We start from the raw sequence: 13,927 nt of genomic DNA, 5'->3' as shown, positions 1-13,927 counted from the left end.
ATGCAAATTTCGTTGAATTAGAGAAACGGAATACGATGAAAGTATTTGGTTGTTTTTTTTTTAATGGTAAATCCTTGGAAATTAATTTGTATAGGGGATACAGTGGCTTAATGCCGCTACAAATGGAGATGAGCCTTATGGTCGCTATTTCTGCATTAAAGTAACAAATGAAGTATTATTATTAGAAAATGAAAAAAGACAAAATAAAAAAATGATCAATCAATGTCCATCTCGATAGATATAGGACAGGTAAAACGAAATTTTTCAGGCAATGGAAGAAGAAAAGTTTTCTGGAATGCGTTGAAGCATTAACTGCGTTTAATCATTAATTCAATATTTATAATACTGCTCCGGCAAGAAAAATAGTACCAAACCACTATCTTTTAAATCGATAAAATTATAGGTGAGTAATCTATCGATTTAGTATCGGGCAAATGGAGTAAAATTTGTCAGCGTGACATTTATTAATAAATTGTGGTAAATCCGCGAAATTGTTGCGGCCGCAAAAATCGTGCATGTTCCTGGGGGCGACAGGGCTATATTTACTTGACAAGTGCAAATATCGTGATTATATGTGCATATTACGCCACCGAATGGTATACTCGAAATTTCATTTAGCAGGGATACGTCGAGAAATAACGATTCCCCCAAAAACGCTATATTGTAGAAATAATACCGGAAGCCTTTCCCGTATTCCACATTCTGTATACCAATCCCAACAAATCCGCCCCGCCATTACCAATATTTGCAACGAATACACGCGGAATGAAGCTACTTTTTATAATCACCGAAAAATCAATTTATTACCAATAAGTAGAGAAATCAATAAATAAAAAGAGGAAATATTTATATTTCAGAGGTGTACGATTTATTATCAGCTGCGGTACTGACGACTGAGGATAAGAATCAGTATGTCGATGATGGAGTTGATGGTTTCCTGGCATTTGGATTCCGTCCAGGATCAGAAGTCAAGCAGCCCTATCGTCTGTGTCTACCAGAAAAATTATCCGGTGAATTCACCATTGTAGCGACTTTCAAGCCTATGTCTCTGAGGACCAGCTATCTGTTCGCCGTTCTCAATCCCTTCGATACAATTGTCCAGCTGGGACTTCGCATCACCGTAAGTCAACATTAAATTAAAGAAAAAGAAGGTAGTGGTAGCCAATGAACAAATTGCTTGATGCCTCCAGCAAAAGTTTCCCGAGCGGTTGAAGAATTCCGCATTTCTCTCAAGTTCCAAATGGAACTTTTGATAAGTAATAATTTAGCGAGTATTTACCTTACTAAAAGTACCAATAATAATCGAACCCCGTATCTCGTGTGATAACGACTGCATTTGCAGAAAGTAGCGCGGGTATTTGCAAAAAGTAATATTAATATTTTTTTCAGTGGTGGTATTAGTTTTTTTCTAGCTGTGTCCGTCATCAGCAATTTTCCTGTTCCCTTCATTCACTCGTCTATCCCTATGTTTTTACTGCTGTATTCCCTTGAAGTATTGCGTCAGACTGGCTCGTGCCTCAATAACTTTAACGGTGAGCACCATTCGCTACGTGTCTTGGAGCAAGAATGAGCCACGGTGAACAAGTTTCCGGTATGGAGTTTAAAAGGACCGGTTGATATTCTCATTCGATCTCATATCTTTGTAAAGACGTACGTCGATATCCAGTGATCCGCTACTACTTGGCTCGTTCATGCTTTCCAACTTGACTAGTCGATGGTTGGCAGGGTGATGGCGGGTTCAACCGTACCATTCAAGAAGTCTCGCATCACTGATTCTTGAAGTTCAGTTACTCAGCCCACCGTTCCACTGTTCGATCGTTGAATTTCTCGTTCTTCTCTCAAATGCATTTTTCATGTAACACCTCCTTTACCTTTATTATTATTTATTAATATAACATTGCAGTTGATATTTTGTTTTGTCTTTATTCAGGATGGACCGAGCCCAAATCAAAATGTCTCACTGATTTACACCAACTCCGATGAGCACTCACACTCGGAGGAAATAGCTCAATTCACAGTGACAAAATTAACAAGGAAATGGTCAAAAATAGTCATCAGAGTGTCAACCACTGACGTTGCACTTTACCTAAACTGTCATGAAGTAGCGAGACAGCGAGTCACCAGAATTCCCCAGGAACTCGTATTCGATACTGCAAGTGCACTCTACATTGCTCAAGCCGGACCTCACATTCAGGAAAAATATGATGTACGTACCCAGTTATTTTTGCATTGATTATCATATCTCTGTTCGAATTGGAGTCTCGATCCGCCCACAACATTCAAGAGTAAAAAATAAACCTCGATTATTAATGCTCTGTTATGTACGGTATTAGATAAATCATAAGCTTTCATGCAACGTTTAAAGACGTCGAATGTTCAGCAAGGGAGAGCACACGAATAAATTGAGGATGAGAAACGACAATGGAAACGACAATTTCCAAAGGTCTCTGCCGATCAACGGCAGCCGGGTTCATTTTATTCGCTCACAAAATTTATACCATGGTTAAGCGAGAAAAAAAATCTGCGAATAAGGGTAAAAAATGGGCCACTTCAATAAAAACCGTAAAAGAAGAAAAATGTATTCCCTAACCATGGATAATTTCAACAATTGATTACTCAACTTACAATTCGATTCCGAATCACAGCACTTTAGATTTTACGATGAGCATTCCAGAAAAACCGTTTTTTCGTCTGTAACAAATTCAAAGTTATAATTATTACATAAATTTTATTTATTCTATTCCATTAATAATAACTTAATAACTTGATTCTCCTGTAAGTGAGTTATTTCGTTATAGAAATTGGAACAGCGAGGGGTCTATCATCTTGCTGGTACAACAATTATTAAATATTGCAGATAAAAGATTTCAAGGTCTTGAACATTGCCCCGGTATGATTTGACTGTGATAATACCACATATACAACCACTTTTCCTTTCAGTATTAAACAATTGGTCGGAAACTCGAGGACGAGAATTATAGACGGGGATATTTCCCCGGTAAGTGAAATCCTCATTTCTCCCATGACATCTGCCCTCTCTATTCTTTCTTCAATCACTCAATTTTGATTTTCAAACGGTGCAAATGTCATAGCAAAATGTCGATCTAGCTGGATCTAGTTATGTCACCGTAAAAATAGTACACCTTCGATTATTTGAGCGCCAGTGGTTTCCACGTCATCCATACACTGAATTTTACAGAAGTCGAAAGATTTGTGTGAACTCACTGCCATGTATCTCATCTGTAAAGTTGAATATGATATTGGCAATGTATTCATCTATTGGAGGCCGTCACTCATCTGCGCTCTTCACTCTCGCGTCAATCTCCATAATATATTCATCATATATATAGTCCGAGTATCAAGAATATTCCACATAATCACTCCTCTGTCACTCCATCAATGTCAATTCAACAATAACATGGTGAATGTTTGTGAATTAATTAAAATAAATTCAAAGGTACGTTGTTCGACATATAATGGAAGTGGAGAGAGAGGAGAGAAGTGCCGTAATACAATACGAAAGGAAAAACAATGGACGTAGAACTATGTGCAGCAGAGATTGTATTGCAGAGAGCGATCACAATCCCCTCTACTTCAGCTCACTGATAATGTCCTTTGAGTCCGAGGAGTCTTATCGTACGTCCAATGTCCTCCACCTATTCCATTTCTCTTTCTCTCTCTCTTTACCTCTCTGCCCATCACCTTTTACTCGACTTTTGATGTCTTCTTGGGATAACGGTCTTGCGAGGACGCTATTTCGAATCAGAAACTTGGCTGCAATTCGCTTTCAAACTAATCTCAATAAAGTAGTCAGGAGTTAGATTTGAATCGCTATTGAGTCACTCTATCATTTGATTGTGTAGTCCTGTGTCAACAGTGGAGGATGATGTTGAGACGATAGTACCTTGTAACAAGTATCACTTATCTCTGCTTGGTAATGAGATCATGTAAACTTCCTTAATGAGGTGCTCAGAGCAATATCGATTCAGGAAATATTTCGTGGTGTGATCAGAAAGATATGTTCTCTCACTCGCATAAATTTTTCAAATTATTCCCTCAGTGGTGGAGTTATTACCAGGACTCATGCGTGAACCCATGTCTGTCGAGTTATTTCTAATACGGATATTAATTGTTCTGAAGAATCCGGAAATTGCATGGGGGGATGATTGATCGAGATGGTGCGAGCAAACTTGATGGATTACTTCTGTCTTTTCTCCTATTATTTCAATTGTATTTCTAAAACTCATGAGGTCATGAAAACTTTCTCATCTACTTTAATTGTTAAATATCAATTCTATTATTTAAATTTCCTGCCACCATTGTTCTTAAATGTCATTCTGAGTGAGTATTAATTATCCATTGTTCCGAGAATAATATCGAAATCGACACCAATTAAACCTTTCGGAAAGTCAATGAACCATTTTGCTGTGGGAATCCACCTAAAAATCAAGTGCCTCAGTCTTTTCGTTCAATTAAGGGCGAAAAAAAAAAATGGTGTAAGAATCTTGAAGACGAGTTAGTCAAGAGACGCAGCCTGGACCCCTCATTATTTCAAATGCAACCTCTTGCTGAGGATGACGTTACGAAAATTGAGCAGGTCGCGTATTATCCCGGAAATAGTTTATCACTGGGAGAGTTGCTATCACGATAATTATAGCGGGCCTCTCCGAGAGTCTCTGTTGAAACTGCTCTTACATCCGAGCTTTCGTACACGAGGAACATGTTCTGAGTATGAACTGGCGGGAAAGGGTAGGGATGATTTCAGGCGAGGAAAGGGAAGAGAACCGCTTGCTTCCGGTTACACAGTGGGAAACCTACCAACTAACTCAAGTTGACGCTTTCCTTCTATACCGTCATTGGTTCAACGACAAAGTTACTCAACCACCAGTGATTGCCAGCCTTGAATGGACAATGTGTTGAGTACACTGTACTCAGTTTGTGTCTCAACAGAAATTTAATCACTCGATAGTAAATTTTATGTCAAACATTGCCAATTACAAATTTACTGCTACCCATGAAATATTCAGCATTCAAATCGGCCAGTCAAGTTCCTATGGATCGCATCATTTTGTACTTCCGGCGGATGTAGAGTGAGATGGAAGTGAGACATTAATTACAGCTGAATTATTGTCATTATGCCTCGGTGGTTTTCATTGTTGAATTCATCTCTGGGTTAAAAATGTCGCTCAAAGTATTCGAAATTTAATTATTTATGAACGTAGAGCTGTTTTGAACTTTTCATCGTTAAAAGTTTTAATTCTCTCTGCAGCATAATTTTTTTTTTGTTTTATGCTTTTTATGTGCTCATAGAATTCAACCATTTGTTAATTGCAATTTTTAGGATTCTACGAAGTTAAATATTGAATTCAATGGAATTTTGGCTATTATAGCAACAAACAGGTGATCGTGTATTAAGCGAGGAGAGTTGGGAGAGGAGAGTCTTTGTTTTCGGACATTTGTTTACAGATATACGAACTTTCCGTCCTAGTGTATGGACACAATATGCCGCTAATCGATAAATTGTTTCAATTGGTAAAGAATAGCTAACAAAGATTTTTAAACATTCAGCTTTCCATTCATGCCTTGATCATGTCACTGGTAAGTCATGGAATAGCGAGCGTGATTACAATTTGTACAAACAGAAACGTCAATTACGATTTCGAACCTGTAAATTACAAGTTTCGACCTCGTAATTTCTGTGTGTATCAATTGAAAAAGTGGAATCATCCGCGCGATTGAATGGAAAAATCTATTCTGGCATGTTATTAACAACATATTGCCTTTTCTCTCAGGTCCATTTATCAACGTAAATGAGATGGACAGTGTAATGAAGCAATCTCTCATAACAGTAATTAATCTATTAATCTACGGCATTATAATAGATCAACTCGAATTTGAGTGTCCAACTTCCTGATTTTTCACTCTCGTTTCTCGTCCACGTAACTGTCAAGCTCGATACATTGCGTTTCCGTAGCGGTCACGATGAACCAGGTCAGTGTTATTCCGGAAACTGAACAGTAAATTGATTATCGATTCTGAATAAATCCCAATGGTAGTGGGCTATCGATCTTACTAGCTCTACCCAACAGCATCAAACATTTTCACTCCTTTTTTCCGTTCATCTTCCCAGCCGAGGACCAAAGTCTATTTCGGGACCCACAATATTGATTGTACTAATATTTCCCTTGAACAATATATTGCTTCGAGAATCTTATCCTGAAATAAATACAGATAATTGTGGCCACGAAAGTGTCATTAAATATATACAGCATTGATTACTTCTGTTAAGAATTCATTAGATTAAAACAATTTTATAACACCTATATTAGATTGAAAAAATACTTGAGGAAATCGATCACCTAATTTATACACCTCATTAAATCTGTCTGATTGAATGTTTCCCAATGGATCTAAAAAGGCCAAGTCAATTCGAATGCTACCCTGATCAAGAATATTCAAACTAAATTCACACGTTTCGACACTAATTAAAATTAGTGTTCTTATTCAGGAATTTCAATCAGAGATTCTTGAATGAAAATTGCATTCACAGCTCCAATATTTTCATCACAAACGGCCAGACAACTGTCGCAAAATGTGACAACTCAATACGAATCCGACGATTTCATCAGACGAGTATGGATTACAAATAATTTTATGTAATGACAAATCTTTGTGAAATAAACAACTTCATTGTCGGATGCTGGCAAAGTTGCATCAAACTCAAATACGTTATGAAAATCATTCAATCTTCTTTGAAGAATGTTCCATCTTGGCGGAATCTTTTACATCTTAGCTTCATCCATCAAGAAAACGTTTGTGGCAAGAATGTTTTCATCCCGATAAATCTCGTTTCCTCGGAGCGTACGTCAGTGGAGATGTTACGCATTAAAATAAAATCGCATGCTGGCGGTTGATGCGAAAACAATAGCGATTTATGTCATCAATGGAATGGAACATGGAAGCCACGTGTCGATAATAAAAGGAATAAGCTCAGATAGTTGTCACTTTCGGGTTAACTCACGTGCCTGCCTTGCTGACACTGAATGAGCGTGACCTCTCTTCTCTCGTATATCCAAACGACGGATTCTCGTGAACGCAGTGTCTGCCCGTGGTTTATTGGACAATAAATGTTTAATGTATACATGTGCCGGAGACGATGTGGGAGCGTTGTGGAAACCATCGGTGAAATACTGTGAACACCACCACTACCATCGTACTATAACATCTGTACAGTATAGTCCCATCACACCACAAAATTCCTTCGTTGGAAGTTATTAAGGAAACGTGCGGTGTATAACATCAGTAAGGGTATATCTCGGCATTTTCTGCCCCTACAATTCTTATTCTTTCCACCTGAAAATTTCTCCGCACTGGTGCATGTAACACCAACACTCACATCGGCTCATTGTTTGCACGAGGGTGGTAACCGTTGGGATACTACTGCTCTTCCTTCAGTCAGGCCATCCTTGGGAATGGTCACTTTTACGATTTCAACCTAGAACTTCACTCACCAGCACCGCATGCTAACGGGGCTAGACCATTCGCCTGAAATTGTGAAACTATATTGGATTTTTTTCTTTTATCTTATTTCATAGTGAAAAACCAACACCGATTTTTATGCCTGTCTAGAGGAAATCGAGTGAACATTTTCAGATTTAAGGAACAGGTTCAGGTCCAGGCTGGATCAAGTCAGACTTGGTGATTCATCCAAACTGGTCATGGTAATTGGATCAAATCCTGATCAGGCATGTAACGCAAATTGAAATCAAGACTTGATTCAATTTTTCTCATCCGGTCTAACCGTTCCGAATTTCATCAAGTTAAACGTATTTAGATCGGATGACCAGAATATCCAAACAATAATGAATATCGATAATGACGCACTTGAAACAAAATATTTGTTTATAATATTATATTTTCGATTTCTTCTTTGCTCCATGTGCTTTTGAGTTGAATTTTTTTTTGCAGTTTTTATGTATTTTAGAATTAAGCGTGCTAAAAAAAATGTGCTTTGATTATATTTATCATGGAATTTATGCCCGTAGATTTCAATGCATGTCGTAAATTCAAACCATTTAATTTTGGAAAAAGTGGGATTTTCCAGAAAAGTCTAGTAGCATGACTCCCACTCTTCTTAGCTCCCTCACCTCGTTCACTTCTTCTTTTGGAATTTATCGTTAGTGAGTCGCAACCGCGAAAACTCGCCCTAGCGATAACGGATCCAACGGCAAACGGCTGCCAAGGATTTATACCGGATTTTCTCCTCACAGAATCTTCTTAGCTGCACCTACAGTTAGGTAGAGGGGGTTGCAAAAAAAATCTAGGGAAAAGGAGCCGTCCAACGAGAATATCAGCTGCATAAATTGGGGGGAAGAAACATTTAAAAGTAAATGAGATTTACTTTCAGATTTGTCCTTCGATGCTAATTAGTTTAAATTACAGACATTTAATCAATAATTCTCCACAGAGAGAAGTATTCAATAAAAATTATGCAACAGCGAGAAGATTTTTCGTCTTATAATTATAACTATAAGTCTCTGCTCCACATTTTTTTCGTTCTGGCCTCGGTTAATGTAAAAGAATTTGGGGAACGTTCTTCAAACTCAACATGCGAAGAGTGAAGTCGGTGAATCAAGTCATGTCATTTCAGTATGCCGTACGGGGAATACATTGCAATACACTTTGCGATTGAATATGAATATGTACAGAATTCAGCCATAAGCTGAATTGCATTTTGAAAAATACAAAGCAACGCAAAAGGAAATGAATTTGACGAGTAGGAGATACATCAATCCCCGAGGAATTGAAGTTTTCAATATTCCACCCTTTTACAAATATAAATCTTTCCGATTACGTACAAGATGACATCCACATCAGAAATCAGATGAATTTCCATCTAAGTCCGTTTTTCCACGTAAAATTTATTCCAGTACAATACAATGAGATTTCCACTGATGCCTCACCCTTTTCCCTTGGGCAGCCGAACGTAATTTGAATTCCCCGATTGCAGATCAATGACCGTTTGTATCGCACATTACTCGCACTTGAATTTTTTAATTGCCTGAATTTTTTGATCATTTCAGGACAGTTATTTATTTTCCAACACATATTGAATATATAAATAAATACGAATGGCGCGGTGAGCAAATTAAAGTGGCAATTGATGCGTCAGAATGATTGTCCATGGCGGGAGAGGGAAAAAATGTGAAATTTGTCAAGTTTTTTGGACTGGTATTTTTGTCGATTAGCTACGGGACATGTTTGGACCTAGTGTGGCTGCTCTCGACAGAAATATATTGGTCGAGTAATCACCAAGAAGAGGCTGTCTAATGGAGCCTAATGGGATCGACAGGGCTTGTCGTAGTTGTCGAGTCAACCTCGACGGCTCTCATCGGACCCTTTGCTGTGGGATCATAGAGGTCGGAATGAAGAGAGAGTTTGGTGAATGAGGGTTTGTTAATTGACGCGAGTGGGTATATGGAGGTTACTTGATGAGTATCCGTATTTTATTATGGATGAAGCCCGTCAGAGGAACAAGACTCAAGCAGCTACTGATGTTGAACTCACAGCATCATCTCCTGTTCTTATAATCGTTCACCAAGTTTTCCTCATCTGCATACTTGTTTCATACTTTGAGGATAATTAACTGATTAATAAACATCCTATCTATCGATGTAATCATATAGAAAATCAATTGTAGTATAATATACTATTGTTTGCGACTGAAAACGGTTGTTTCCATATCAATTTAGTTTTAAGGCCGTCAAAAATATTTCTGAAGTTAGTCTGTATTCGATTAATTTAATCTTTTGATAGATTCGTGTCAATTCACTGTTTCTTAACAAATTAATGCAGCGTTTAGCACGGGGATTGAATCGTAGTGTGCAGGAAATAAGTCTTTTTTTTCCATTTTTCGCTGTTCGCCTCTCGTAAATGTCTGACGAGTAAAACTGAGTGCTTTCAAAAAATTGTTTTTTTTTCGTGTCCGTGATGGTTTTCAGCTCATCCGTGTTATTTCCAGTCCGAAATCCATCGAGTAGGTACTCACATGAGAAAATAGCCTCGGCGAACACTTTTATTCCAATACACGAATAGTAGATGGAGGGAAACAGTTGGTTTGTAATTATTGAAAGGAGTCGGAATTGAACGAGTAATTTTAGAGAAGAAAATAAAAATTGGTAGCGAGTAATCGTCTACTGCAATTTTAGCTATGAACTCTGATTTTAGCCCCAAATTGTGCAAATAAGTATGGAGTGCAGATATTCTTATTTCCATATGGAAAAATCAATTCGCAAATTGGATGCACGAGGTCTCATTCTTCTCTAAGGGATCGATCACTCCGTTGCAACACTAGCAAATTAGAGTTTGAAAATTACAGATTTCTCTTTTCAGTCCGCCAACGGAATACATGATATTTCAATTTGCCTTCTCCAGAAATTTTAAACTATACGACTTTAAATCTTTCGGATATTGACTAATCGATTTTCGAACTTCAATAATTGAAAATTCATCTGCTATCGTGATGGAAATTCAGGAAAATTCAAACAGTGTAATTAAGATGACACAAGCATAACCGAAGCGTTATGCGTTCAATTTATGGTCATAACCGGTGATAACAAATCTTGGGAACACAATTAAATGTAGCGATATAATTATATAGAGAGTGTTTCATGCGCATTGGCTTTGCTCCAGGCCAAGTGGCTTCTTCAGGACCCTGGATTCAACAGGAATAAAAAATAAGAGCAGAAAATACTTGAAGGAAAAAAGAGAAGCAAGTTTGAGAAGTCAGTGCACCGCGTTGAGTGCCTAGCATGAAGAGGAAAACTTTCTAAAAACTCTGTGCGATACAACACAGCGTCATTGACATGGTACAATTCATTTAAGTCCCGTTTAAAAATTTTCCACTTTCAAATTTATTGCTATTGAATTTTGACTTCCATTACCGCAATCGATTGAGCAACAATTAAACTTTATGGAAAATTAAATTATGTCTACATGAATTGTAGAAGCAGAGTGGATTAGGGATTTATGGATCTAAAAATATTCTACCAATTTCTTATTTTTTCCATCATTTCGGAACAAATTAAGTATGAACTACGTTCCGAAATGTTTTCCAATCTTTGCAGCATAAATTAATAATCCCGAAGATATGAAAATTTTAGGATAACTCATTAATGCATTAATTAATTAAGCTCTCGAAATTTCCAATTGAAATTTCAATGTAACCTGATATTAGTTATTCATATTAGATTAGCAATTGAGCGAATTGAAGAATATAATTCTTATCTACCGTCCATGAAATTTTATACATTTTCCGACAATGGTGTTTTCATTTTAAAAAAAACACTCCTATTGGAAAATAGGCGGAGGGGAAATTCCACAGAGAATTCAATAGGATTAAGATTACAAATTTTCATGCAGGGAGATTGTAGAATTTCCCTTGTGGGCATTGAAATATAATCAGAAAAGAAAAATTAATACACTCGTCAGTTGAAAAGATCTCCAGTTGGATCCGCAGACAAGATAACTTTATGAGGAGTATCAACAGTTTTCATGAAACATATACCTTTTACATAGCATTCCATAAATGCAGGCACGTCCTCAACTGAGAATTTGAAAAGATTCACGTCTCTTCGAATACATATCCGCGGGTCTGAGTCTTTGTCATTTGACCCTACACCGTCTGGTTTTTTCTCCCTAATTCTTCATCACTCTTTCAACTCAACTCTACTTATACACAAGCATCCTCTTTCCATCCCCTCATCCGCACATTGAATGTCATCTCTCAGCTCCAAGAGTGATATTCCCCATGACTCCCCAAATACTTCTGTATTCATGGCTATCTTTCGACTTTCTCCTATGTGACCTTCTCAAATAATGACCACGTGATATCTTGTCAGACTACTCATGATAAACTTTTCCAGTTACAGTTGATTAGAATTTTTTTTGAGTAGTACGGGAACAGGTCGAAGTTACGAGAATACTTGTAGAATGATATTAACTTGCTTGGGTAGGTAATATCAATTTTACACTCGAAGCTACCACTTGACCTGCTCAATTTCAATATCCAATAATCTTATCGGAAATATATTTGCGATCTGCATAAATAATCGAACGGTTTCATCAGAATCTTGTTTGTCTCCAATTTTCTGAAAAATAAAAAGGTCAATTTTGCCTCTTCCACTGTGTGTAGAGTATTTGCTGTCCTTGTGGTGTGTAAGCTACTTTTGTACCAGAAAGACCCCAGTGGTAATCGAAATCAGAATTTTCATCACGTATTTGGTATCTTAGTCGAAAACCCAAAGGAATCCTATTTCCAAGGCCACAACACAGCCACATAAGATGGCAGAGGGGAAAACTACTTTTCTGGATTGCGCACACCTGTTTCGGACACCGACATACCATTCCTATTTGTCTTCCTTGTTTTGGATCAATCGTGCACTTGGTGGACTCTCTTTATCCACTTTTTTATTTATTTCATTCGAGTTTAAGAAGAAAGTGGATATAGAGTGTGCTCGAAACGTGACTTTTTGTCCTCAGTAGTTACACCTGCATGCCAGTGGAAAAATACGTTTACCAACTGAGCAAACAAGTGTCGTACACTAAAGTGTTACGCTTGAGAATGGAGGAGGCCAGACAAAACCCGCCTGTAAGGGCTTCAACTTTTACCACAACACTTTATTACATTCTTAACAATATGTTCAAAGAAATATATTGACTTTTTGTCTATTTCCAAGTCGTGAACGTTAGCCGTATGAAGCTCAACCATTGCTGATACATACAAATATTTATATGTCATATATAAATATATCATATATATGTGTTATAACGCTGAAAATATTGTACCTTTGAGCTTTAGCAATATTGAAGAAGTTTATTAATTCATCTATGAAAAATTGAAGAGGATTATCGTATCGTATTGTCTGCCTCAATTGATGAAAATTTTAATCATCATTTTCTCCGAGTACTGCAGAGCATCGAAATTCCGACTATACACAAGTTACTGGGAACTTTTTATTTGTCGTGATTCTATTTTACCATCAAATCATTGAAACCCCGTGGTACTGTGGTGGAAAGATATATAGCACTTGACAGCATTCAACCGTTGTACTTTCTGCTCAACTGCCGTCGCATTGGAAGCTCAACCAACCGATCTCACTCTCGTCACTCTTCGTCGTCTATTATCATCCCACTTCTCACACAAATGTTCCCACCATACCCATCATTCCCTTAGTATGTGTACACGAAAATAAATTAAAATAGCCCACAATTTTTTTTTTTTCACACTCCCAAAGATCGATGTATTTTTCAACAATAAATTTATTCACTCGTCTTTTTCTGTGAATGCTCCACTGGTGCAGCATTTTTTTCTCTGGAAATACTACTTTTTCGAACGAAAGCATGCTTGTATCTGATCCGTTGTCGACGGGTGATACGTATGTGCCCATTGAACACGGTGGCCAAAAGTTGGATGGTAAAGCCTGATAAAAAAAATTCTTTCATCCCTCAACTGGAGTGTTTCAGTTGCGTGTAAATTTAGTGCGACGGTTGAATCGTTCGCTTAAACTGAATTCAAATACAGATAGGGGTGATTTTCGCATGTGTGTCAATGGTCAAAACTTGGGGATTGCAGATTAATGATTCCATCCTGCAATCCCGATTGTTTGCACTGTCCTGGCAATTCTGGCTCTCATTGTTACCCTCACATTTTATCGGAAAAGTGAAAAATTGCTAACACAAATAATCAGTATTTTTCACTCATTGGATTGTCAAATTTTTTCATAAATAATAATAGGACCTAGTAATTTCTTTATTCGGAGAAGAGATGGATTCCAACGTGAGAATTTAGACTATTCAATTTTCCCCGTTTAGGCTCTTCAGTTTTTTTGAATGTGAATCTGTCGTGGGGAATTAGTTTACTGCTTTC

General features: G+C 37.4%; 1 protein-coding gene across 7 annotated transcripts in view; it reads left to right on the top strand.

Annotated features, from left to right (window-relative positions):
• Mp (Multiplexin) overlaps positions 1-13,927 on the top strand; it is an 85,061-nt gene that overhangs the window by 37,003 nt on the left and 34,131 nt on the right. For all 7 annotated transcript variants that reach the window (XM_011316728.1, XM_011316727.1, XM_011316725.1 and 4 more), the window contains exons 3-4: positions 858-1,120; positions 1,931-2,206. In XM_011316728.1, coding sequence (XP_011315030.1) covers positions 858-1,120; positions 1,931-2,206 — 539 coding nt within the window. The remainder of the gene's footprint in view (positions 1-857; positions 1,121-1,930; positions 2,207-13,927) is intronic.

This window comes from Fopius arisanus, unplaced genomic scaffold, assembly GCF_000806365.1.
Source record: "Fopius arisanus strain USDA-PBARC FA_bdor unplaced genomic scaffold, ASM80636v1 scaffold00008, whole genome shotgun sequence".
NCBI lineage: Eukaryota > Metazoa > Arthropoda > Insecta > Hymenoptera > Braconidae > Fopius > Fopius arisanus.
Note: the sequence above shows the minus strand (reverse complement) of the source record. Positions and strands in the feature narration are given on the sequence as shown.